Below are 26,601 nucleotides of genomic sequence, written 5' to 3'. Positions count from 1 at the left end.
TCCAATAGTCGACTCGTCAAATGTGACTCGGCGGAATCTGTGCTTGGTGGCTGAAAAAACACTGCCGGACTTTGTCACATTGACAAACAGTTGAAATCGGATGGTTTGAAAGTGTTTATTTTGGCAAGCACCATTGGAAACAGAGCAAATTTGTGTTGATGTTATGTGATCAAGAAAATGATATACCCATGCAAAATTCCTTGTGAAATGTACATAATATGTATTTATTGCAGAGAGATGATGTCTCAATGTCATTTCAATCTCATGGATTTTTATATGACTTTGGAGGGAATTTTTCTTCTCTTCCTGCCCTTGTTCATGTTTGTTTTCTTTCGGTTGGGCGTATTGCCCAATATTGATAAATAAGCTCGTTCAAATGAAGAATTACACTAAGGGGTCTGGAAAGGCTCGGCACGTACTGCACGGAGTGACATGATTTCTCGATCCGTCCAAAATCAAAGTTTGAGTCGAAAACAAAAGATGCAAATGCAATGCGAGGATCAACTGAAAGAGAAAGAAATCCTGATATTGAACTGGAAAAACCGCCCACAACATCTGGTCATCTCGGATTAGGTTAGAAAGGCCGTTCACGCCCCCGCGCTCCTTTCCCCCTTTCCGCCCTTCCTTGATGTCTTTGAAATTGGTTTGATCCTCTTTTCATCACTTCCCTCGTTGCTGAAAAGGAGCATCTGGCTTCCTTCAGTGATAAGAAACGAGAGGAGAATTCGCAGCGAGTGTCTCTGCGCGTCGTTGACGCTTCCCTTCGCTTCCTCTGCGAGTCCTTTTCCCATTTCATACGGCATCCTTCCGCTCATGTACATCTGGGCTCCGAGGCCACGAGGAGTTCCTTCCTTCCCGCCGCCTCATACGGTGGTGACCCTCATCACCACCTCCCGGTTGCGGGCGGCGCCGATCCGCGGGTCGTTGGGCCGCAGCTGGCTGAGGATGTGTAGGATGGTGTATCCGCAGCGGCGGTTCAGAATAGTTCTCAGCCTCCTGCCCCGGCGGCCCGCGCTGCCGCCCGCCAGGCCCTGAGGAGTCCCGCGAGCGCCGCGGGCCCCCGCCTTGCCGGCCACACTCACCGGGTCGCCCAGGTCTTTGGATTTCTCGTAGTTGAGAACTTTCCACTGCTGGTTGACGGCCTGCCATCGTTTGAAAATGCGATACACCGACGATCCCTCGTGGATGATGAGGCCTGTCGGAAGAAAAGGACATCGTTGAGCGGGCTTTGCGTCGTCAGCAAGGCTCATCGATGTGCGCGCCCGGTAGCTTCTGCTACTTTACTCGAGTATTTCTTTTTGGATTTTCAACTGAGAGGAGACGGCAGGAACGCGCAAACGAGATCCGGCCCACCGGTTCTCATTCTATCGAAAGGCCAGCTCACCATCGGCTCGGCGGTATCTGGGCCATGAGACAGATCCGCCCCTAAAACGAGCCAATTTCATCTTGGGATGAAATAAATACATAATAATTCAACAAAAGGTCTGTAATACTTGATCCTGGGAGTAAAGTGACCAAAGCATGTCACGGACACGTTATCAAGACGTGGTGAGAATCAACAAAGTACTCGGGTTGATTTACCGCGGATTCAGTGCGTCACAGATATTTTCCCCAAAAGGTCAGTGTCGTGTAAATACTCACCTGCACGTCTCTGCCAATCGATTGAAATGTGGCAGCAAAGACTCACAGAAAGTCAATTGGGGCCTTTTTCTCAACAGACAAAAAGACACCTTGCGAAGTAAATCTCAACTCATACGTCTGGTAAGACACCGAACTGTTTGAGGATACAAAACAAATGCCCGGAAAGCCGCTGTTTAAAACACAAGCCACAGTCAGAGTTTTAGAAATAGATTCACAAATACCAACCTTAGCCTGACCGATCGCTAATGCAAACACTCAGAACAATATCGACAGCAACAAATGCAAGTACAGGCCAACGTTTAGCTTGATTTTCTACAACTACACTACTTTAGTTTAAAACATCGCCGCAATGAATTCTGGGTACCCATAATGCTTTTTTGCCGACGACATTGGCAGGACAGTGAGGGTGAGGAACAGGACCAGTGGTTAACCCGGGAAATCGTCCGCTCACACCACATCCGCATTGGCTGTCGTTCACGTCACTCGAGCAGGGCATGCCGAACAGCGTGTTGCGTATGAACGGCGACCTCAAGTGGACAAATGAAATACCGCCACCTCTCTCTAATGTGCACTTTCACTTCATTGGCATTGGAATACTTGTAATATAATAATTTGTCAGGGGGTTTCCGGAACGTGGCACCCACGAGGGTGTACTGTACCAATACTTCGTCACCCTACTTAAGTCGACTTAACGTGTGTCATGTCCTGTCTGAGTTGTGTATTGTTTCTTGCTGTCAGCTGGCTCTTCTTCTTCTTTTGGAGTTTGACGGCGCTTTGCAAACTTGACAAGCGCATTCTGCTAGGGCTGCACGATATATTGTTTGCGCATCGTCATCGCGATGTAAGTGTGCGCAATAGTCACGTGGCAGGGTCCGCTGCAACGCCGGTGTTGTGTAATATACAGTGAATCAACTGTAATATGAAATGTGACCAGCAGAGGTACCAGTTTGGACATGCGAATCAGAATCAGCTTTATTGACCAACTGTGTTACAAGACAGACAAGGAATTTGTCTCTGGTAGATGGAGCCACTCTAGTATAACAGCAAACAGCCACTATGACAAAAGATACATTTAGGGCATCAAAAACACAAGTATGGGGAGTCATAGAGCAATGAAAGTGTACCACTCGTGCGGTGATACTGATATAATGGCAGTTGTGCAAAGGAATCCTCAAGCAATTTCTCTAGTACGACAATAGACAGACATTTGAACAAAAAATACTTTTGAGACATAAAAACACAGAACAGAATGTGGTAAGGCTGATACAATTACAGATGTGCCAATGAACGGCAAGAGGGAAGAAGCTGTTGGAATGTCTGCGAGTTTTAGTTTGCCTTGTTCGATAGCGCCAAGAGGATTTTGCATGCTCTTGTCTTAGATCTGCCAGCGTGCAAGTCGGGTGGAAAGGTGGGTAGGGGGTACAGACAATCTTTTCAGCAGTTTGGATTGTCCGTTGCAGTCGGGGTTTGTCCTTTTGTTGTGGCAGCGCCAAACCAGACTGTGATGGAAGAACACAGGACTGATTCGATGACCGCGGCGGGCCGTGCTTCCTCAGAAGCCGCAGGAAGGACATCCTCTGCTGGCTCTTTTTGAGGATGAAGTTGATGTTGGTCTCCCACTTCAGCTCCTGAGAAACTGTAATTCCCAGGAACTTGAAGGTCTCGACGGTTGACACAAGGCAGCTGGACAGCGTGAGGGGCAGCCGTGGCCAAGGATGCCTCCTGAAGTCCACGATCATCTCTATAATCTTGAGCGTGTTCAGCTCCAGGTTGTGTCGGCCGCACCGCAGCTCCTAGCTAAAAAAAAACTTGTATCTCAAATCGTCTGTCCCGTTGGAAATGAATAAAATGCCGTTAATCTGTTATTTTGTCTTTTATGATTATCCTTTGTTGTAAATATATACCCCTCCTTGAGCTGTCACCGTTTCGTGGTGAAGGGGTTTGTGTGTCCCAATGATCCCAGGAACTAAGTTGTCTGGGGGTTTATGCCCCTGGCAGGGTCACCCATGGCAAACAGGTCCTAGGTGAGGGACCAGACAAAGCACAGCTCCAAAAACCCCTATGATGACAAACAATTCAGGAAGACGTTTTCCCCTGCCCGGACGCGGGTCACCGAGGCCCCCCTCTGGAGCCAGGCCTGGAGGTGGGGCTCGAAGGCGAGCGCCTGGTGGCCGGGCACAGCTGAAAGGGTAACGTGGGTCCACCTTCCCGTGGGCTCACCACCTGTGGGAGGGGCCATAGGGGTCGGATGGAATGTGAGCTGGGCGGTGGCCGAAGTCAGGGACCTTGGCGATCCGATCCCCGGCTACAGAAGCTGGCTCTAGGGACGTGGAACGTCACCTCTCTGGCAGGGAAGGAGCCGAGCTAGTGTGTGAGGTCGAGAAGTTCCGACTAGATATAGTCGGGCTCGCCTCCACACACAGCTTGGGCTCTGGTACCAGTCCTCTTCCACTCTGGAGTTGGAGGCGGGGGACATCGAGTCCGAGTGGACCATGTTCCGCGCCTCCATTGCTGAGGCGGCCGACCGGAGCTGTGGCCGTAAGGTGGTCGGTGCCTGTCGGGGCGGCAATCGTCGAACCCGTTGGTGAACACCAACGGTGAGGGATGCCGTCAAGCTGAAGAAGGAGTCCTATCGGGCCTTTTTGGCCCGTTGGACTCCTGAGGCAGCTGATGGGTACCGGTTGGCCAAGCGGAATGGAGCTTTGGTGGTCGCTGAGGCAAAAATTTCGGTGAGGCCATGGAAAAAGACTTCCGGACGGCTTCGAGGAAATTCTGGTCCACCATCCGGCGTCTCAGGAGGCGAAAGCAGTGCACCACCAACACTGTGTATAGTGGGGACGGGGCACTGCTGACCTCGACTCGGGATGTTGTGAGTCGGTGGGGAGAATATTTCGAAGACCTCCTCAATTCCACCGACATGCCTTCCCATGAGGAAGCAGAGTCTGGGTTCTCTGAGGTGGGCTCTCCTATCTCTGGGGTTGAGGTCACCGAGGTGGTTAAAAAACTCCTTGGTGGCAAGGCCCCGGGGGTGGATGAGATTCGCCTGGAGTTCCTAAAGGCTCTGGATGTCATGGTTGACACGCCTCTGTAACATCGCGTGGACATCGGGTACAGTGCCTCTGGATTGGCAGACTGGGGTGGTGGTCCCCCTTTATAAGAAGGGGGACCGGAGGGTGTGTTCCAACTACAGGGGGATCACACACCTCAGCCTCCCTGGTAAGGTCTATTCAGGGGTGCTGGAGAGGAGGGTCCGTCGGGAAGTCAAATCTCAGATTCAGGAGGAGCAGTGTGGTTTTCGTCCTGGCCGTGGAACAGTGGACAAGCGCTACACCCTCGGCAGGGTCCTCGAGGGCGCATGGGAGTTCGTCCTAGCAGTCTACATGTGTTTTGTGGACTCGGAGAAGGCGTTCGACCGTTTCCCTCGGGGAGTCCTGTGGAGGGTGCTTCGGGAGTATGGGGTACCAAACCCCTGATACGGGCTGTTCGGTCCCTGTACGACCAGAGTCGTCGGAATTTCATCCACATATCCGGCAGTAAGTCGGACTCGTTCCCGGTGAGGGTTGGACTCCACCAAGGCTGCCCTTTGTCACCGATTCTGTTCGTAACTTTTATGGACAGAATCTTTAGGCGCAGCCGAGGCGTAGATGATGTGGTTCTGTTGGCTTTCATCAAGCCGTGACCTCCAACTCTCACTGGAGCAGTTCGGAGCCGAGTGTGAAGCGGCTGGGATGAGAATCAGCACCTCCAAATCTGAGACCATGGTCCTCAGTTGGAAAAGGGTGGCGTGCCCTCTCCAGGTCGGGGAGGAGATCCTGCCCCAAGTGGAGGAGTTCAAGTATCTCGGGGTCTTGTTCACGAGTGAGGGAAGAATGGAACGGGAGATCGACAGGCGGATCGGTGCAGCGTCTGCAGTGATGCGGACTTTGTATCGATCCTTTGTGGTAAAGAAGGAGCTAAGCCGAAAAGCGAAGCTCTCGATTTATCGGTCGATCTACGTTCTTAACCTCACCTATGGTCAAGAGCTGTGGGTCGTGACCCGAAGAACGAGATCCCGGATACAAGTGGCCGAAATGTGTTTCCTCCGCAGGGTGTCCGGGCTCTCCCTTAGAGATAGGTGCGTCGGCAACTCTGGACTCTGGACCGCGGTCCGGTCCAGTCGGGTGCAGTGCGCGGTGGGCTTAAAGCAGCTTTCTTCCTGTGTTCGACTGAGCACGTCACCGTCTTCTTGATCCCGCCGCAGTCCCTCCCACTTTGAATTGATGCCAGTTGGAATGGAAAAGCAACGGAGGCAAGGCCGGGCCAAGCGAGGCCGGGGCAGATCGGAGCTGGGCCGTTCTGGAACTCGTTGATGACATCGCCATCGCGCGTCACCGTTGAGGACATCACCCTAACAAAGGGGTGGGCAAATCTTTCGGCCACATTGACTTTTAAAATTTGACAGCCGGGCTAAGCCAGGACCAGACGCTTACATATAAAAATGTTTTTTTAAAAAAAAAAAGGCATTGTCGTGTTAATACTTAAGATATACTTTCAATGGGAACAGTGTTGTTTTGTTGATCACCTTTTTTTTGCCAGTGCATCAAAGTCTGGTATTAGTTTTGTTGTGGCAATTCTCAGAACGCATTTGAGGTTTCATCACTCAGCTGGGATCTGTAGGATGTTTTGTTGGTGTTCCTCACACTAAAAGTCTGTTGACGCACACATGTAGCGCCAAACACCACCGGGATCCTCTGTGCCATCTTCCGGATTTTTGGAAATGGGTCTGCGCTTCACGAAGGTTAAAACTCATCCGGTTTGAGGGTTGAACTTCTCTTTGAAGACAGTGTCACATTGGAGATCAATCAGTTCCATCTGCAGCTCCCGTGGTGCTGTTTCAGGGTCTTGCGTGACTGAATCTGGGATGGCAGTTTGTCAGATAAAGCTGTTTTGCTGAGCCGGCAAGCTCGATTTTAACCGCTGAGCCGTAGCCATCGCTTCATAATCAGCACGCTTGGGAGAAAGGTGACGGCTGATGTTACATTCCTCTAAAACCGCAATGGTTTCTTAACAAATTAGACATATAGCCTTTGACCGGACGGACTTCGGTGAAAAAGTATGAAGTTGTCCATTCTGTATTAAACACTCGGCACTCAGTCGACTTTTCTTTTCTTTGGCCCACTCAAGTTTGAAGAAGGGTTCAGAGCAGTAGCAGAGTAAAAACAGAACAGCCAAAGTCAAGTCAATGTATCACTGTACCTACTGCGCCACCTGGTGGAACCACTGGGCATTACAGGACAGGGTCAAATGAATGCAGCCATGATTTTGATATGATTTGGGGCGATTCCGTACCAATCTTTGACGGGCCGGATGGAAATGATCAACGTGCCGGATATATATATATTTCACATTTTGAAAATATTTCACGGTTGTTCCCCGTCCAAAGCAAAACATTCAATCACAGCTCTCTGCTTCTGACAATGACGTCATTTCCATAACGGCAAACAAGAAGAAAACAGGCTTCTACAAAACTTAGTATTTCAACTACAAACGGTGCAAATTCCCCCCCAAAATTCATCGGTTAAATGAAGTGGACTTTTTGGCGAGGTATTTCTTTGTACCGCAGTCGTCCGGCCGTGCGTTTGCGGCGCGCTTACCGATGCAGACGATGTCCATGAAGCCGTACATGCCGTAGCAGATTTGGAAGAGCAGGTCCTGCCGTTGCCACTTGGCCGAGGGGCTGAGGGAGGACCAGATGAGCCAGGAGATGCTGGCGATGAGGAACAGGGAGCCCAGCACGATGGCGGCGATCTGCACCTTCTCGATCACCGTCAGCGAGATGGCCTGCCACTGGAGCGCAGCGGGAAGGAATTACACAGCGCTGGACAGACTCGTCCGGACTCAACAAGTACCACACTGTCAAAAGGAAGGCTTCAATTCGTCTAACAGGTCTGAGGCACAATCCCAAGAAGTACATTTAATATCGTTGTAAGTCACCGTAACACGGTGCATTTAAAACGAACATTTAAAACGTGAAATAAAAATTGTACATACCTGAATAAATGTTGTTCAAGATTATATGCAAATGATTTCAATGCAAATGTGTTCAATTTAAAATGGATATTATTATTACAGAAGCCATCAATTCTTATTTTATTTTTTTTTGAAGCGGGGGGGGGGGCACTTCTTCTCATTGGACTTACGGGTGAGCTGGAGTCTTTCCCAGCTGATTTTGGGCGGGAGGTGGCGCACGCTCTGGACGGGCTGGCGCCCGATGGCAGGGCACATATCGACAAATGAGCAGGGACACCTGCGGGCAGTTTCACGGAAACCTTTTTGGAAAGTAGGAGGAAGTCGTTTTCATGAAAATCTACCCGACCGATTGTATTATCCGGGATGTTATGCTTCATTGACACGGCCGAGTGCTTTGTTTCCTGGTTTCCGACTTACACACGTTTCCATGGCAACAGCAAGCTCCACCAATCAGAGAGGCTGCACACACACACTCGATAGTGGGGAGCCGTGTCTTCCTTAATAAAAACAGGTTGGTTTTTTTCCAACACTCAAGGTTGCACGTGTGGCATCTTAGATAGATACAGCGGGTACGGGAAGTATTCAGACCCCCTGAAATTTTTCACCCTTTCTTATATTTGCTAAAATATTTTTTATTTTCCCCTCATTAATGTAGACAAGGCACCCCATATTGACAGAAAAAAGAGGTAATTGTTGACATTTGAAATATCCCACAGCCATAAGTATTCAGACCCTTTGCTGTGACGCTCATATTGAACTCGGCTGCTGTCCATTTCTTCTGATGATCCATCCATCCATCCATTTTCTGTCGCGCTTCTCCTCACTGGGGTCGCGGGCGTGCCGGAGCCCACCCCAGCTGTCATCGGGCAGGCGGCGGGGTACGCCCTCAACTGGTTGCCGGCCAATCGCAGTCTTCTGATCGTCCTTGAGACGGTTCTCCACCTCCATTGGAGTCCAGCGTCCAGCTGTGTTTGATTTGAACGAATTGGACTTGATTAGGAAAGCCACACACCTGTCTCCATAAGACCTTACGGCTGACGATGCATGTCAGAGCCAATGAGAAGTGTGTGGCTTTCCTAATCGAGTCCGATCAGTATCATCCAACACAGCTCGACTCCACTGAAGGTGGAGAACCATCTCAAGGATCATCAGAAGAAATGGACAGCACCCGAGTTCGTAATTATCTGAGCGTCACAGCAAAGGGCCTGAATACTTATGGCTGTGTGATATTTCAGTGTTTCTTTTTGAATAAATCTGCAAAAGATGGAACAATTCCGTTTTTTGCTGTGTGTACATGAATGAGGAAAAAAATGAATTTGAATGATGTTAGCAAATGGCTGCAATATAACAAAGAATGAAAAATTTACCACGATACCCGTGGGTACAGGGATCCTGTACATACAGTATCTTTCTTTCTTTCTATCTATGATATGATAGGAATGATGCAACAAGATGGACATTTTTACTCGATTTTTCCATTCCCACTGTCAGATGGCAATTTGCGCCTCGCAGCGAGTTTTGCCACACGAACGTTGGACGTCAGCGAAAAAAGAAGCTGAGCAAATGTGTTCATGATTTGAGATTCAAAATCAGATTTGGGTCCCGCTCCCAATAAACAAATGCATGCTTGTCGTTTGCGATGGAAAAAGGGAGAGAGAGTGTTTTCAATGACACGAGTGGACAATTTCACGTTGGACTTGCGTGACAGCAAATGGGATGCGTGATGCCATTCGTCATTCAAGTCGATGAACTCGAATGCAAATGACGTTCTGCTCATCCCGCTTCCCTCGACTGCGGGGTGTGATTATTGAGCATGAAGCCACGGGAAAAAATGGCTGCTGGAGAAAGTGGAGCGGCACAGAGTTAGATTTCGATTTTTATGTTGATTCAAACTAAAATTGGCACGCCGGTTCCAAAATGGCAGTCAGTTTTTTTCTCCACAGCTCACCCTCCACATAAGCAAAATTCCACTGATTAGCTGCAGTAAGACTTGCCGGCCGATTACGTTTGGACTCGTCGACAGCTACGTGGCAACTTGCTTGTGCAGCTCCCATTAGGTCACCACTATCAATATCTGCAAACAGAAAGCCAGCATAGTAGGAATTAAGAGGATTTGTGCTGGCTTTTCTCTTAAACTTGTAACCACGGGCATACCGTGGTTACAAAAAAGTTCTATTTTGTATTATGCTGGTTTTTTTTAGTTTTCAAAGCTTGTAACTATTCCAGCTTAGTGTTTTATTTACATAGGTACTGTATATATTTATTTTGTTCGACAACGTGAGATCAGTTTCGGATTCCGCACTTGTTAAAGTGAGCTCCGATTGAAATGACAAATACATTCCATTTTACAACTACTGACCTCTATTAGTGAAATACAGTGGTATATATTTTTCATTTACTCCATCCATCCATCTTCTGAGCCGCTTCTCCTCACGCGGGTCGCGGGCGTGCCGGAGCCCATCCCAGCTGTCATCGGGCAGGAGGCGGGGTACGCCCTGAACCGGTCGCCAGCCAATCGCAGGGCACATACAAACAAACAACCATTCGCACTCACATTCACATTCGCACCTACGGGCAATTTAGAGTTGTCAATTAACCTAGCACGCATGTTTTTGGGACGTGGGAGGAGACCGGAGAAAAGCCACGCAGGCACGGGGAGAACATGCAAACGCCACACAGGCGGGGCCGGGGATCGAACCCCGGTCCTCGGAACTGCGAGGCTGACGCTCTAATCGGTCGTTCACCGTGCCGCTAATTGACTCCTATGAGTTAAAAAAACAAATGTTTTAGTCCATAATGAGATACTCTTTCGCCACCATGCTTTAGCGTGCGCAAGGCATTCTGGGCTGTTGTGAAATGGTTACGTTGCTGCTCTCTGTGGAGCTAAGCTAGCCACTTGCGAACATCTTTTATCGTCAGCGAAAAGAGTTAAAAATGCCGTAGTGCGGCGCTTTTGGATGCAATTTCCAATCAGGACGGAATGCAAAAAAGGAGGGAAGCATTCGTAGCTTTGCCGGCGAGAGAAAGTTGAAGAAACGGTCGGAAGAGTTGAGCTGCCGAAAGATCCGCGGCTGTGTTCTCGCCACTTCAGCCCGGATTCTTTCTTTGGATTCTTTCCTCACAAAGGAGCCTAAACGGCCGCGTGTGACAAGCGGAAGCCGAGCAAAAAAGACGCGAAAGACAGGACGCGCTGGCCACGCGTCTCCATCGGCCCACATTAGCACGAGCTCCGAATCCACCGCCGAATATGACCGACTCGAGTCTCTTCACACGCGTCATCTTCATCCTCATTTCTCGTTTCTCGTGTCTTCCTCACTCTCCTCGCTTCCCTCGTCACACTCCGGCTGGAACCGAAACGGCTGAACAGCGTTCATCGCCGTCAGGGGGCTGCGACGCGGGCGTCGGGCACGTCCCCATTTGACGCCACGACCCAGAATGCACCGCCGTCAAAAAACAATTACGATTTGTAAAAAAAATATATCAATCTGGAAATGATTATCCAAAGTTGTATGGTATTATTATGTTACTCAAATCGAAAGAGATCACACCTAGCAAACGTGTCGTTTACTTTTAAAAACTGCTGTCAGCGCTAACTCAACAAAAGTTGCGTTCCCCAGTGATCCTTGTCATAGTTTTTATGTCAATGCGTTGGAAACACTGCATATTATATTTGAACTCAACGCATGAAGAAAAATGTTTCCATTTTGAAATTACAGGAAAAAAAGACAATTCAAATCGCAGGCTGTTAAAAAAAATAGCTGAAGCCGGAAAAAGAAGCATCCCGCGAGTCACCGTTACGGCGACACGGCGCAGCGACAAACGCCATGAAGAGCAACTAACGCGCACAATCGGCGTAATCTGGAGTCGTGTCTCGCTGAGATCAAACGACGGATGTCCCGCAACGTTTTGCTCCTCAACCCTGACAAAAGCGAGCTGTTGATGTTTGGCCCTGCTCAACGCAGCCACCCGTTGAAGGACAACACCTGAGTTTTGACCATTCAGCCAAAAATCTATTTGACTCAACTCGCGCCTTTCAAAAGCACATGAAGAATATTACCAGAGCTGCGTCTTGTCAAAGATTGAACAAAAAACGAATCCGTATTAAGCATCACGCCACGCAGGGTGAGCGAAGCCTTAGTTGTACCGTACGTTCCGTCCCGAAAGCTACGCTCGCAAAACGCTGGTCTTTTGGTGACTCCGAGAGCCAGAAAGAGCGCCGGCGGCGCTTGCGCGTTTTCTACTCGGGCTCCAGTACGCTGGATTGCCCTACCGCAGCTATTTAGAGCTGCTACCTCAGCAGCAATGTTTAAAACCCCACTTCAGACTTCTCTCTACTCTTTGGCATTTAGTTAAAGCACATGACTGCCGATTGTCTCCCTTTATCTCTCCCGCTCGGAGAGAGGGCTTGGTGTCGTTGACCGAATCTGAGGATGTCGCCGTTTGGGTTCTGCACCGACTGACCGGGACGAGATCTGAGGTGGACCGCTTCCCCCGTAGCGGATGTCGCGGAGGATTCCGTTCCCGACCGAGCGGGCCGGGTCCTGAGGCGGGACCTCTTTCATCTCTTGAAATGGACTCTTATGCTATCTTCGTGAACATTGCACAGCACCAAACTAGGTGATACGTGTTGCCCACTCGGCATCCATTGCAGCCTGGTCATCATCCGCAGTCCCTTCTCAAGGTGTCGTCCTTTCTCCCAAAACGAGGTTTGGAATTTTTCCTTGGCCGATCGGGGGGTTTAGATGAGGGCACGTGGACAATCGTTGCCAACCGCGGGCCTTTGAGACAGAGTGATTAAGGGCCGTACAAACAAACGTGACTGAATATTTAGTTGAATAACCACTGTTTGCGAGAACTTCTTCCAGTCCGAGATGATTTCACACCTGTTTTTTTATTTGACAGAATGAACGAGCGCCACGCTGCTCTTATTTTCAACAGGGCACTTTCGATGACTTATTTGATTGCGCAGACTCGGGAGCACGCAAATTTAAATGTCGAGTCCGATGGCTTTCTACGACTCCATTGGGAAATCATTTGCCGTGTCGTCATATATTTCCGACCAAAATAGCGATTGATCTGGTCGCTCATGTTGGCGAGCTCTTATTTTGAACGCTACTGGCTACGTTTGAGCTGTCCCAAGTGAGAGAGGGACGGACGGATGACATACCTGCAGGGGGTTTTTGGTGCTGATGGCCAGGACCTGGTACTTGAAGTAGCACAGCTCACAGCTCCAGGAGCCCCTCTCGCTGATCCAGCGGATGAGGCAGGGCTGGTGGGTGCAGCGCACGGACCCGTCGCACCGGCACGGGCTCAATAGCTCGCCCTGCGGGACAAAAGAGGCACCGCGGCAAGTCAGGAAACCCATACTGCACAGGTGGAGTAATATTTGAAGACAATAGGCACCAGGGTACCTCCGGGTCGCAGGAAGCGATTGACTACCGCTGACGTGTACTGAAAAGCATGGCAGAAACGTATTGTGTTTGGGGTTGCATCGCCGTGTATTTTTTCGATCGTCTTTCTGCCGTGGAGAAATAGATGGGCTCAAATAAGACGCAGACAGACGATCTGAGCATTTTACTGACACAGAGCCCATTTATACACAGTTAGCAGCATTTCTCGGAGCCGCTTCCGTTCTCGGAAGCTTTTGGACAATCCAAACAATGTGAGGATATTCGCTTAAAAAGAAGTTCACTGACTAATTATCTTTTTGCACAGTAACTGTCTGGTGCGGGATCACCCGAGTTTATTCGACCATATTCTTCCCCCCTATTTGGGGTCAATGACCCTAAAGCAAAGTAATCTTTCAGGTTTTCCCTCTGTCGCAATGTGAGAAAAGAAAAAAAAAAAACTAACTTAATCCAGCAGAGCCTGTGGGTGGGGAGAAAAAAGATCACGGGGGCGTCAAAGATTGCAAGACGTAGTCGCCATTTGTAACGGACAGACTGGAAACTAACCCTCCGTGGGGTTTGCGGAAGCCATTTTCTCACCGGTGCCTCTACGTCGAAAAGATTTGCTCGCGTTGTCTTTGAGCCATCGAGCAAAACATAACGACCGCGTCCAGTCGACAAGGGGCTATCCGTTTCAGGGTCAGGCGAGCACGTCTGTACCATTAATGCGAGCGACACAAAAGTCCATTCGGGAGTCGGTCCCTCTCTGTGTATGAGTTTCCAGCATTTCCCACCAGTCTCTTCTGGAATCAATTTACCCGTTCACATGTCAATTACGACCAGCATTCCATCTCCCTCGGAAGCAACTGGCCTTGTTTTCGACTGACACGTCACACATTCAAACTATGGCGGTAGAGAAGAAGGCTGAACTCATTAGTCAAGCCGTTTCGCCTGTTTCCTCAATGGCTTTGTCTTGGTCAAACGGCACGGAAGCCCTTGTTTATTGACGCCAAGAATCGTCGAACTTTTTGCCCCCCGTAAGTACGTGCGACGTGATGGCGAGAAGGTCCCGAGCTGTGATTGCCAAGCACTGAGATCATCAGCTGTGGGAAACGAAAGGCGACGAAACAATTTGTCTCCTGTAATCCAGGGGTCACCGACCGTTTTCAAACCGAGACCGACTTCTTGGTACCGATCCATGCGAAGGGCTACCAGTTTGATACACACTTGTGAAATTACAGATTTGCTGAGATGACCTAGAATTATAAATGTTTTTTTTCAAATGTATTCATGTTGATTATTATTGAAGACATTGATCATATTCATGATTTCTCACAGTATTCACACTCAACACTATTTCTTTCAACCTTTGCAAGTGTAGGAATAATCATTATGTCATTATGTTTTCATCGCCGCTAACAATTTGTTTATGAATCATGAACGACAGTATGCTGGACCATGTTTGTACAAATGTATTATGAATGACGGATGTAACATACAAAGATCGACTTTCAGCTTTTCAAATCTGACATTTTTAAATCCTTTTGAACAATTTTCCAATATTTGAATGAAACTTTGCCACGGCACTGCCAGGTTGCCACTGACAACATCTCTGTGTTTCTTTGTCTGTGCGTGGAAGCCTGGCATTGCCCGCTGTTGTGATTTGACTCCGCAACCCTGAGCGAGTCTTGCAGGTGTCTATCAGCGGGGCGTGTTCTGTGTTAGTTTTTGACAAAGTTATGTCAGAAAAGGCAGATGGACACCTTTCTCGCTGCTGGACACAAACCACCGTACCTTTCTGTGTCAACAAGACGCCGAAGGTTTGGTGCAGCCTGATCCCGATCGTTTTGGAATGCCACAATTTCAATTCCCACCTGTCCAGCATCCAGGCTTGCACTTGAACATCGCACTTAGTTGCACAGCAATGGAACGTTCATGAAAGCGACGACAAACAAGGCTCAAGTTGACAAAGGTCACAAAACCTTCTCTCAAACATTTGCCCAAGTCTCTTTATGAGTACTTTTCTACAACTTTGTCAAAAGTCCCAGATGCATAAGCACTGTTTTTCAGCACCATTTACACAGAAGGAAAGTGCAGCACATTCTTTGTCTGTAAATGCACAGAGCAAATGTTCATCTGCGCTTGAAATGCATTGAGAGCACTTATCGTAGCAGCAACAGTCTTACCTTTAAAGGCCCTGCAGTCAACAAACTTTAAATTCCAATGAGCCATCCTGCAGTTCTATTGTTGGAGCCTGGGTGGCGCTTTGTGCCCTCTCGCTCTTTCTCTCACTCTCCCCTCTCTTTCCAGCACCTTCCTCGGCCGCGCAACTGTCACCGATCAGCCCTCGTTACCACCTGCATTTAAGCCCGCCTGATCCCGGAAAGCCTTGCCAGAGTATTACAGCTTCTCCAGCGGTACAACGGCTCCCCGGTCTCCACGTAAGCGACACAATTCCTCGTCTCCTTTCTGACCTCCGTGTCTCTCCTTGTCCTCAGTGTTCCCTCCGTGTTCGTCGCCAAGTAAATTCCTACCGCCAAGCCGGCCGCCTGCCCTCGTCACCGCCTGCCACGCATTCCCTGCCGCCACAACCCGCCAGCGCACCTCAAGGACCATCTACGATTCCCTTTTTCAATAAACTGTTCATCAGAACCTCTCAGCCTCCGCCTGCTCTTGGGTCCAGTCTCCATTTGTTCATGACATAAATGCTTCAGTTCCTTTGGGCATGTCCCATTAGGGGTCGCCACAGCGTGTCATCCTTTTCCATCGCCTGGGTCCTCCTCTCTAGCACCAACTGCCCTCACGTCTTCCCTCACGACATCCGTCAACCTTCTCTTTGGTCTTCCTTGAGCTCTCATGCCTGGCAGCCCCATCCTCATCACCCTTCTACTAATATACTCACTCTCTCTCCTCTGGACTTGTCCGAACCATCCAAGTCTGCTCTCTCTAACTTTGTCTCCAAAACATCGAATCTTGGCTGTCCCTCTGATGACCTCATTTTCTAACCCTATCCAACCTGCATATATATATATATATGCATCCATCACTGCAGACGCCGCCCGATCCGCCTCTCAATCACCCGTTCCATTCTCCCCCCCCCCCCCAAGATACTTGAACTCCTCCACTTGGGGCAGGATCTCATCCCCGACCCGGAGAGGACACGCCAGCCTTTTTCAACTGAGGACCATGGCCTCAGATTTGGAGGTGCTGATTTTCATCCCAGCCGCTTCACACTCGGCTGCGAACCGCTGCAGTGAGAGTTGGAGGTCACGGCTTGATGAAGCCAACAGAACCACATCATCTGCAAGAAGCAGATAAGCAATACTGAGGTCACCAAACCGGACCCCCTCTACGCCTCGGCTGCGCCTAGAAATTCTGTCCATAAACGTTATGAACAGAATCGGTTACAGTGCTTCTGCGCAAGCATGTGTAGTTATGTTTAAATCTTTGATATACTATATACAGCTCTGTGGAAATCAAAATAAAAAAACACTGCAATTTATGCCAACAAATCTTTTTGGAAATGCGAAGAAACTGAAGTGTTTGTTATTACGCTTATTTGTGTCTCGCCGGGTTTACATGCAGACTTTTTTTGTTTATCCGATTGAAATCCTTCCGAATGAAAATCACCGGTCAACTGTTTACATGTGACGTGATCGATTCCGATCTGGCTCGTACGAGGGCCACTACATTTCATGAGAACAGCCGTTTTAAGGATGTGTGACGTGATCAGACTGATTAGGGGACACGAGGGGTGGAACACTTCGCAAAATCCACGGTTCGGTTCTGTTGCGTATTCATCTCTTGCGTTGTCCCCTTTTACGTATGCCGCGATGCGCACTGGCATATGCGAATGGTGACGTCATTACGTGGTTCCACGTTGAGTAAAAAAGAAGAGAATACAAACGCAGGTGCAATGGCTTCCCGTCTCCCGTGTCTTCATTGATTGTTATACTCTCACAGAGAAGTATATCACAAAACCGGCGACCAGGTACGACCTCACGTTTGTTGTTTTCGGCGCGGTAATAAGAAGTCCGCCTTTAAAGCGGTCATTCGTGGGTGTCTTCCGCGACGTCGTGGCTGACCAGGCGGTGCGGTGAGATAACAGCCGTGTTCGTGTTCGAAGGAGGACGTCGCTGCTGGTGGAAAGTAAAAGTTACCGCAAGACTCACCGCTGAGATGGCTGCGCCGGTCGGACAGATGGGGGCGTTTGACAAAAATGGAGAACAATGGACTTCTTATACCGAGAGGTTTGAGTGCTTATATTGTGGTACCAACGTTTCTGAGTATTATGGGAGGAAAAACATTCAACCTGCTGCGTAGTCTGGTACAACCAGACAAGTCAGGAAACTAGTCATGTGAGGAAATAGTGGCTATATTAAAAAACTACTGTGCACCAAAGCCGCTGGTCATTGCAGAGAGGTTCAGATTCCATAAAAGGAAACTGGAAGAGGGGGAATCCGCTTCACAATTTGTAGCTTATCTGAACATTGCGGATTTGGACTGGCAACACGTGACACTATACGTCTGGTGTGTGGTCTACGCAGTGAGGCTATTCAAAAACGATTATTGACAGAAGCTAACCTACGACTGGAGAAGGCAATAGAAATTAGCACACCAATGGAGAAGCACAGCAGCTAAGTGTGTCAACCCAAGTGCACAAGGTGTTCACGGAGTCCACAAAGAAAACGACAGCTGGCCACTTGTGTTACCGTTGTGGAAAAGCGGGACACCAGGCACCTGAATGTTGGTGTGAAGACTTAGACTGTAAAAAATGTGGTAAGACGGGCCACATTGAACGTGTTTGTCGACGTAGGAAAACTCAGACACGCAAGCCGTATAACGAGCGACAGAGAAGTGGGGAAAATAAGAAGAACTATGTGAATAAGATGGAACACGAAGAAGATGAGACGAGCAATTGTGAGTCAGAGGAAGACACAGTGCATATCTTATCTGTTATGAGGACGGATACTGGGTCACACCATTACTGGAGAACCATCCCGTCAGGATGCAGGTGGACACTGGTACACGTGTATCCACAGTATCCAACGTTGTTGACAATACCAAACTACAGCACCTTGCTCTTCGAAAAACTAAATTGAAGTTAAGGAGTCCGTACGACTGTTAGGAGTTGCGTATGTGGCAGTGGAATATAACAAACTGAAAAAGACTCTTCCACCGCATGTCGTTTCGGGGAATTATCCCGCTCTGATGGGTCGCCATCATCTCCTTGGCAGGAAATTCACGCTACTGACAGACCATCGACCACTAACATCTAGTTTTGGGTCTCATAGGGGCATTCCATCGCTGGCAGCCGGCCGTACGCAGCGATGGGCTCTGCTGTTGTCTGCCCATCAGTATGTCATCAAGTATAGGAAGTCAGACCAGCATCAAAATGTTGACGGCTCTCTAGGCTTCCTTGACCTGTCACACACGCTGAGCCTACGCGGGCTGAAATGTTTTGCTTCAAGGAGGTGACAGCTGCTCCAGTCACCTCAGTTCACATGAAGAAATATACGCGCACTGACCCCGTTTTGTCCGAGGTTGTTGATATCATCACTCGGGGAAGGAGAGGAGAGATGACACCCGCTTTCAAGACGTATCTGGTGCGACGAGATGAACTTTCAGTCCAAAACGGATGCCTTTCATGGGGCTATCGTGTCATCGTTCCACCACCGCTGAGAGAGAAAGGGCTTGCTGAGCTTCATGAGGGACACTGTGGAATGGTGCGGATGAAAGAAATGGCACGGAGTTATTTCTGGTGGCCTGGCCTGGATGCACCCATAGAGGAGAAAGCAAGGTCATGCACTGACTGCCAAAAAGTGAGAAACCTCCCACAACTGGCTCCCTTACATCCCTGGAGCTGGCCTGAGGAACCGAGGCAAAGAGTTCACATCGACTTTGCGGGACCATTGGAGAACCGAATGTTCTCAGTGGTAGTTGATGCTCATAGTAAATGGCCAGAAGCAGCTGTCTTGAAGAGCACCTCTGCAGAGAGAACCGTTGAAGAGCTCAGGTCTAGCTTCAGCCGATTTGGTCGACCTCAACAACTTGTTCGTGATAATGGCCCACGGCTAGTGTCAGAGGAGTTCCGAACGTTCATGGAAGAAAATGTTATTCAGCACATTAAGTCTGCGCCTTATCATCCTGCTACAAATGGGCTTGCAGAAAGATGTGTACAAACATTGAAGCAAGCGCACAAATCCTCACCAAGCTCACAGTCCCTCAAACGACGCCTCAGTGCTTGTCTGTTGTCTTACAGAAACACCCCGCATGCTACAACAATGCTGTCTCCGCTCGAGGGTGCGTGGGAGTTCCCCCAATCAGTCTCCATGTGTTTTGTGGACTTGGAGAAGGCGTTCGACCTTGTCCCTCGTGGAGTCCTGTGGGGGGTGCTTTGGGAGTATGGGGTACCGAACCCCCTGATACGGGCTGTTCGGTCCCTGCGCGACCGGTGTCAGAGTTTGGTCCGGATTGCCGGCAGTTAAGTCGGACTCGTTTCCGGTGAGGGTTGGACTTCGCCAAGGCTGCCCTTTGTCACCGATTCTGTTCATAACTTTTATGGACAATTTCTAGGCGCAGCCGAGGCGTGGAGGGGGTCCGGTTTGATGGCCCAGTATTGCATCTTTGCTTTTTGCAGGTGGTCCTCAGTCGAAAAGAGGTGGAGTGCCCTCTCCGGGTCGGGGATGAGATCCTGCCCCAAGTGGAGGAGTTCAAGTATCTTGGGATCTTGTTCACGAGTGAGGGAAGAACGGAACGGGAGATCGACAGGCGCATCGGTGCGGCGTCTGCAGTGATGCGGACTTTGTTTCGGTCCGTTGTGGTGAAGAAGGAGCTAAGCCGAAAACCGAAGCTCTCGATTTACCGGTCGATCTACGTTCCTTTCCTCACCTATGGTCACGAGCTGCGGGTCGTGACCGAAAGAACGAGATCCCGGATACGAAGCGGCCGAAATGAGTTTCCTCCGCAGGGTGTCCGGGCTCTCCCGTAGAGATAGGGTGAGAAGCATCTCCCCCACATCGAGAGGAGCCAGATGAGGTGGCTGGGCGTCTGTTTAGGATGCCTCCCGTACGCCTCCCTGGACCCAGGATACGCCGGAGAGACTACGTCTCACGGCTGGCCCGGGAACACCTCGGGATCCCCCCGGAAGAGCTGGATGAAGTGGCTGGGGAGAGGGAAGTCTGGGCGTCCCTGCTAAAGCTACTGCCCCCGCGAGCCGACCTCGGATAAGCGGAAGAAGATGGACGGATGGATGCATTTATATTCCGGTAAATCTGTATTTGATTTGTTACTGTATATTGTATGTTGTTCATAAGGCCAGGTCATGAGCGTCACGACCGAGTTTTGCGCCAATACGAGCCAAACGTATCGATTAGTACGTCGTGTTCCTATTCAGGAAGTAAATGGTGTCGCAAGCAAGTCAAGTCTCTTGTTCATCATTACAAAACACAAGAGATTTGAACTACCACGAGTACCAGCGTATTGTAGAATACACCCCTGTCAAAATCAATCTACGGCAATAGTTAAACAATGTGCAATTAAATGTTAGTCAACATCTTCACGACAAAAGAGTTAGCTTTGGTGGAATCCTATCGTCATGTCCATGCAATGTTCAATATCTTTTTTATGTGTTTAAGGCAATAGTCACTGATGGTGTAGTGGTGCACTCGCCTGACTTTGGTGCAGGCAGCGTGGGTTCAGTTCCCACTCAGTGACGGTCCGAATGGTTGTCCGTGTCTACATTTGCCCTGCGACGGACTGGCGACCGGTTCAGGGCGTAGTCCGCCTTTGGCCTGAAGTCAGCTGCGCTAGACTCCGAGCATACTAGTGCACGGACCCGGAGCTGGATATCAACGAAGGGCTTCGATAGCCTCGATATCACCGCATACGTCACGTGAACGCCGGCGCGCTCTGCCGCCACGCTATCCTGCCGCTGCTCACCGGGTTCTTTGACTTTGTTTTAATGTTTGAAACTCCCTTTAATCTTTTCTTGCACAACCGAACTTGATTTTAAGCGATTGACCGGCTCATACACGGGAGCCCTTACCTACGGCCTGTCGATCTGAGGAGCCCGGCGGAAGACAGCGGCCTTGCTCCTCTTCGCTTTCTTCCCGGAGTCTTTTGTGTTTCTTACAACTATGCGGACTACCAGAGTGCAAGTGCGGAGCTTGCTGGTTTAGAGCATCCTTATCCATGTCCACTCTCCAGCGACTGCACTGCTCCACCGACCCTTCAGCTCCACCACGGCATCGAACGGCAGGTCCATCCACCGTGGGTCCCATCGAAACCTCCGCCTCTGTGACACCGCGACAATAAAATCCATTCAGTTTTACTCTGCTTTCTGCCATTGACATTTCAGAAATCAGCCGTCGCTCCAAGCCCTCCACTTGCCAACTCGACCCCCACCCGACTGTTCTGGTAAAAGCTCGCCTCCCATCCCCGCTCCCCCTCATCACGAACATCATCCCCTCATTTCTCTCCACTGCTATTTTTCCCACATCATACAAAAATGCAGCCACGACCCCAATACCGAAAACCCCCGGTTCAGATCCAAATCATTTCAATAACCTTCGTCCCCTCTCCAATCTCCCATTGGTCTCCAAAAGCTTAGCCAAGACCGCCGCTTCCATTTGCACCGAAACAGCGCTCATCAAGATCGCCGACGACCATCCTCAGCCTCCTTGATCTGACTGCAGCTGTTGACACCATTTCCCACACCGTCCTCCTGAACAGACTCCACCACATTGCCATGACACACACACGGCCCTCCAGTGGTTCGGTTCTTACCTGTCTGGCCACACCCAGTTTGTTCATGTAAAATCATTCTGTCCCCGTTTCTTCTGGTGTCCTCCAGGGCTCCGTTTTGGGACTCCGCCTCTTTATCACCAACATCCTACCTGTTGGCAATTTTCTTCCCCATGAATTCAACTTACATTTTCACTTTTAGGTGGATGACACCCAGCTCTATCGCTCCACCAAACCCACTGTCACTCTTCCTCTTTTCTGCCTTACTTCTCCAAACCCAAACGCTGGTTCTCGTGTAGCTTTCTACAACTCAACAAAAAGTGATAAAAGTGAAATCCCACTCACAACCTCACCCGATCTGCATACTTTCACCTAAGGAACATCACTGGCCCTCCGTCCATCCCTCGCTCCCCCCCGCCCCCACACACACCCTCACCCACACTGCTGCTGTCCTTGTTGATCGCCTCGTCACTTCCTGCTTGGATTATTGCGTTAACTCTTCCCTTTTTGGTCTCCCCCACAAGTCACCTCAAAAACTACAGCTTCTCCAGAACTCACAAGGACCACCTCCACTCACCACATCACTCGAGCCCTGCAACAAATCCACTTGTTCCCTGTTCAGTACCGCATCCAATCTAAAATATTGATCGGCGCTTTCAAGGCCATCAATAACTTGGCCCCGCCGTATCTAACCTCCTTCACGTTGTCTCAGGTCTTCGTCCTTCCACCTCACCGTCCCTTCTGCCCGCCTTCAGCCGCTCGCCCCCGGTCTTTGGAAGTCACCGCGACCTGACCTGCCGAACACAGACTCACGAAACCGCTTCAAATCCACACTCAAGACGCACCTATTCGAGACTGCTGACTCACTTTAACATTTCCCTTATCATGTGAGATTTTAATTGATGTTTTATGTTGTGCTATTTTGATTGTATTTCTTGTAACTGTTTTTACTGTGGCCTTGAGGGACTTAAAATCATGATTTTTATTGTTGTTGTTATTATTTTTTTTAGGGGTGTACCGATCCAATCTTTGCTATCCTAAAATCGGTCCGTCGTCAGCAAAAAACGAGTACCGGATCGGATTGGCTCTAAAATGGCCTATTTATAGAAGCGGGCCGTTCCACGCTGCGCTCCAGCACTTCGATCCGGCAGCGCCCGGCCGGCACGAAGAGCCCACGTGATCACGACAACGGCCTGCCAAGGCGCTAACGTAGTCACAAGCAGTTAAAGTGGATCCTGCCTGTTGTCTATCGACACTCCAGTTGAAGTTCACTGTAAAACTAAACAAACATGACACAAAATTACACCTATTGAGTGTTCAAATTCATCACCGACTTTGTGTTTTTCTTCTTTTTTGCTCACAAAAATCGCTAGCTCACAATGAATGAAAAACACCATTGACGAGCTAACAAAAATGAGCATTGAACTTGTGGCACGTATATTTCTCAAAATAACGAATATTGGCACACTAATGCTGCATAAACACATACAAAAAGGCAACATAACAATACTCTGTCATATATTCTTCAGTGAGTTCTATTAACAATTATCGATCATGAGTTCTTCTGCTTTCTTTGTTACTGCAAGTGCACACTCCCCCCAGAGGCCAAGATGTGCACTGCAGGAACAGCCATTGTCAGGAAAACTAAACCCCAGTTCCATCAAGAAGTTCAAAAGTGTATTTTCTGCACACTTGCTGTTCCCACCATATACTGACAGGAAAAAAAGATATCCATTCAACTCGAATTGTTTTGCACGTCAAATGTATCATTTCTATTTGATTATTTACTGAGGTTGTTTTTCATGGTTTTCTCATTGAAATTTGACTTCATCAATTCTAATGTAGAATATGCTTATGGTTAAGTTAAGCAGTGGTTATATTGCATTTTAAATCCAAAACGTTTTTGTTATTACTGTGTTTTATTGAAGTTATTTTCGAATATCATTTTTATTTATTGTATTCAATTGTAGTACATTCTTATTTCAGAGTTACTATATGTAGCCCATCGGTTAACAATAAACGGGTCCGTTTTTCTCCTCCCGACTGTTGCTGATTATTGTTGTCTGTTGGAGTAATATCACCTCACCCAAGCCCTTTGGAACATTCCGCATTATAAAATAAGTCAAGGAGATATGATTATTGATGATATCGGGGCGGCCAAAATTCGAGGCTGCAATTTCGGTATCGGCTCTGAAGTGAAAAAGTCGGATCGGGACAGCTCTAATTATGATTATGATTATCATTCATCCATCCATCCATCCATCCATCCATTTTCCGAGCCGCTTCTCCTCACGCGGGTCGCGGGCGTGCCGGAGCCTATCCCGGCAATCTTCGGGCGAGAGGCGGGGTACGCCCTGAACCGGTCGCCGGCCACATACAAACAAACAACCATTCGCACTCACATTCACACCTACGGGCAATTTAGAGTCGTCTCTCGGCCGGCCCGGGAACACGTCGGGATACCCCCCCCCCCGGAAGAGCTGGATGAAGTGGCTGGGGAGAGGGAAGTCTGGGCGTCCCTGCTGAGGCCGCTGCCCCCGCGACCCCACCTCAGATAAGCGGTAGAAAATGGATGGATGATAATGCAGGCATTGATCTAATGAATGAAAAAAGGAATCCTGTTAAGAATGGGCAAAATCCATGATTAGGTAACTTTTCAAGCTAATTGAGGTTGTTTGGTTGGTTTTCATTTCACTGCTTTGACTGACGTTTTAGATTTTTGCCGCGGTATCGAGGTACTTTATGCAGGTGTGGTGTGGAAGTCCTAATTTTGGTACCGTGACACCACTATTAGTGAGTACAAAGCGCGTACTAGTAGCTGGACCTTACGCCGGGCACGAAGGATGAGGAACAAATGCTCAAACGGCTCCTTCAGATCCAGTTTACGGTCCCAGTGCTACTGACTAGAAAGACGCAGCAGTTCTACTCGTGCGCTGAATGCATTTATGTTAAGCGAGGGCAAAGGGCGCACTAGTAGCTGGACCTTACGCCGGGCACGAAGGATGTGGAACAAATGCTCAAACGGCTCCTTCAGATCCAGTTTACGGTCCCAGTGCTACTGACTAGAAAGACGCAGCGGTTCTACTCGTGCGCTGAATGCATTTATGTTAAGCGAGGGCAAAGGGCGCACTAGTAGCTGGACCTTAAGCCGGGCACGAAGGATGTGGAACAAATGCTCAAACGGCTCCTTCAGATCCAGTTTACGGTCCCAGTGCTACTGACTGGAAAGACGCAGCGGTTCTACTCGTGCGCTGAATGCATTTATGTTAAGCGAGGGCAAAGGGCGCACTAGTAGCTGGACCTTAAGCCGGGCACGAAGGATGCGGAACAAATGCTCAAACGGCTCCTTCAGATCCAGTTTACGGTCCCAGCGCTACTGACTAGAAAGACGCAGCGGTTCCACAAGTGCGCTGAATGCATTTATGTTAAGCGAGGACAAAGGGCGCACTAGTACTTTGACCTGAAGCTGCTCAAAAACATAAGCTCCAGCGGTTTCCCTCTCTTTTTTTCTTTCCCCCTTCGGGACTAATAAGGACGATCAATGAGTTGAGCACATTTGAATGAGCGAATGAAGGACGCGGTCGCCGTTGTTGTTCTCAGACAGCGCGAGCCGGATACGAAAGGCTCCAACGTGGGCAGCGGAGCGCTCGGGCCTGACCCGCCGCAACCGTTTGCGTTTGCGTTTGCGCACCTGCTCGGGCCCTTGGAAGCAGATCCGGCACTGGGGGGTCCGCAGGCTGCTGGCGGTGCTGGCCAGCGACACGGCGTCCAGGCCCTGCACCTGCAGCTTGGGCTCCTTGTCGTCCAAGGCCCGCAGCTGGCTCCGGGGCCGCGGGGGCTCGCTGCCGTAGTACTCCTCGTCGTCGTTCCGGGAGCGGCAGTCGCCGAAGGGCGGCCAGCCGCAGCCGCCCATCACGCGGACGGCGGCGACGGCGGCGGCGGCGGCGGCCGAGCGTCGCTCTCTGTCGGGGTCGGGCGACGAGCCGGACTGGCTCGAATCGGATCGCATCGACACCAGCACTTTCAGTTCGTTCAGAAACATGCGCATCCGATACTTGAACATGTTGGGCTCCGCGCGCACGCGAACGCACGCCTGGCCGGCCGGAGGATGCGCGCGAGCGGCTTTACTCGACGCGCTCCCGTCTTTCTTGGCCCTCGTCGAATTTCACAAGGCGCCCGTTCATCGGTCGCTGTCGACCGCTCACAGTGTATCGTCCGTGTTCCGACGCAAACGCAAAAGGACAAAATGACAAAAGCAAAAGCCCGAGACGCGAGACGCCTTGTGTTCATGTGCACGAGACGAGAGAAGGGACGCTCGAGCCTACGTCGCCTTTCGCTAGCCGAGGCGGGGGACTCGACGTCCGCGCGCTCACATCTGGGACTCTCGGCGACAGTCATCGTCCGACATCACCGCCTTCTGTCTCCTTTCTTCTCCTTTTGCCACGCGCTCCCGAAAAGTCAATCGTCGGCATTGTCCAAACACCGCCGAGTATCTCCCCGCGCCTGCCATCGTCGCCATCAAGGGTGGGTGGAGGGAGGCGGGCGGGCGGAAGAAAGGAAAGGAAAGGAAAGGAAAGGAAAGGAAAGGAAAGGAAAGGAACAACAACAACAACGACGACGACGACGACGGAAAACTCGAAACGAGGCACCCCTCAAATGCGAGTCCCGCACATGCACAAGGCCGACGAAGGATGGAGGCGTCCAACAAGCGACGCGGGCAGGCGGGCGGCCGTCGATGACGAGTGGAGCGCATCCATCGATGCCCTCCTCCAAACGCAGCTACTTCCGCAACGAGCGTGCTGACATCCTGGCCGCCGAC

The 26,601-nt window shown here is 49.8% G+C and overlaps 1 protein-coding gene across 1 annotated transcript; it reads right to left on the bottom strand.

Annotated features, from left to right (window-relative positions):
* Positions 1 to 119: 119 nt before the first annotated feature.
* On the bottom strand, positions 120 to 26,601 carry marchf9 (membrane-associated ring finger (C3HC4) 9). The gene is made up of 4 exons (XM_061666193.1): positions 25,474 to 26,601; positions 12,818 to 12,973; positions 7,275 to 7,467; positions 120 to 1,195 (listed from the first exon to the last, which is right to left on the bottom strand). The coding sequence occupies exons 1-4, from the start codon at positions 25,843 to 25,845 to the stop codon at positions 864 to 866; spliced, it is 1,053 nt and encodes a 350-aa protein (XP_061522177.1). The 5' UTR covers positions 25,846 to 26,601; the 3' UTR covers positions 120 to 863.

Source organism: Phycodurus eques, chromosome 1 (genome assembly GCF_024500275.1).
Source record: "Phycodurus eques isolate BA_2022a chromosome 1, UOR_Pequ_1.1, whole genome shotgun sequence".
Taxonomy (NCBI): Eukaryota; Metazoa; Chordata; class Actinopteri; order Syngnathiformes; family Syngnathidae; genus Phycodurus; species Phycodurus eques.
Note: the sequence above shows the minus strand (reverse complement) of the source record. Positions and strands in the feature narration are given on the sequence as shown.

What these genes read in the sequence shown, in the direction of transcription:
- marchf9 (XM_061666193.1), bottom strand. Translation starts at nt 25,845, where the DNA reads ATGTTCAAGTATCGGATGCGCATGTTTCTGAACGAACTGAAAGTGCTG. An exon ending in GCACCAAAAACCCCCTGCAG is followed by an intron (nt 7,468 to 12,817) that starts GTATGTCATCCG and finishes GCTGCGCTCCAG; the next exon opens with TGGCAGGCCATCTCGCTGAC. An exon ending in CATGGACATCGTCTGCATCG is followed by an intron (nt 1,196 to 7,274) that starts GTAAGCGCGCCG and finishes TTCTTCCGACAG; the next exon opens with GCCTCATCATCCACGAGGGA.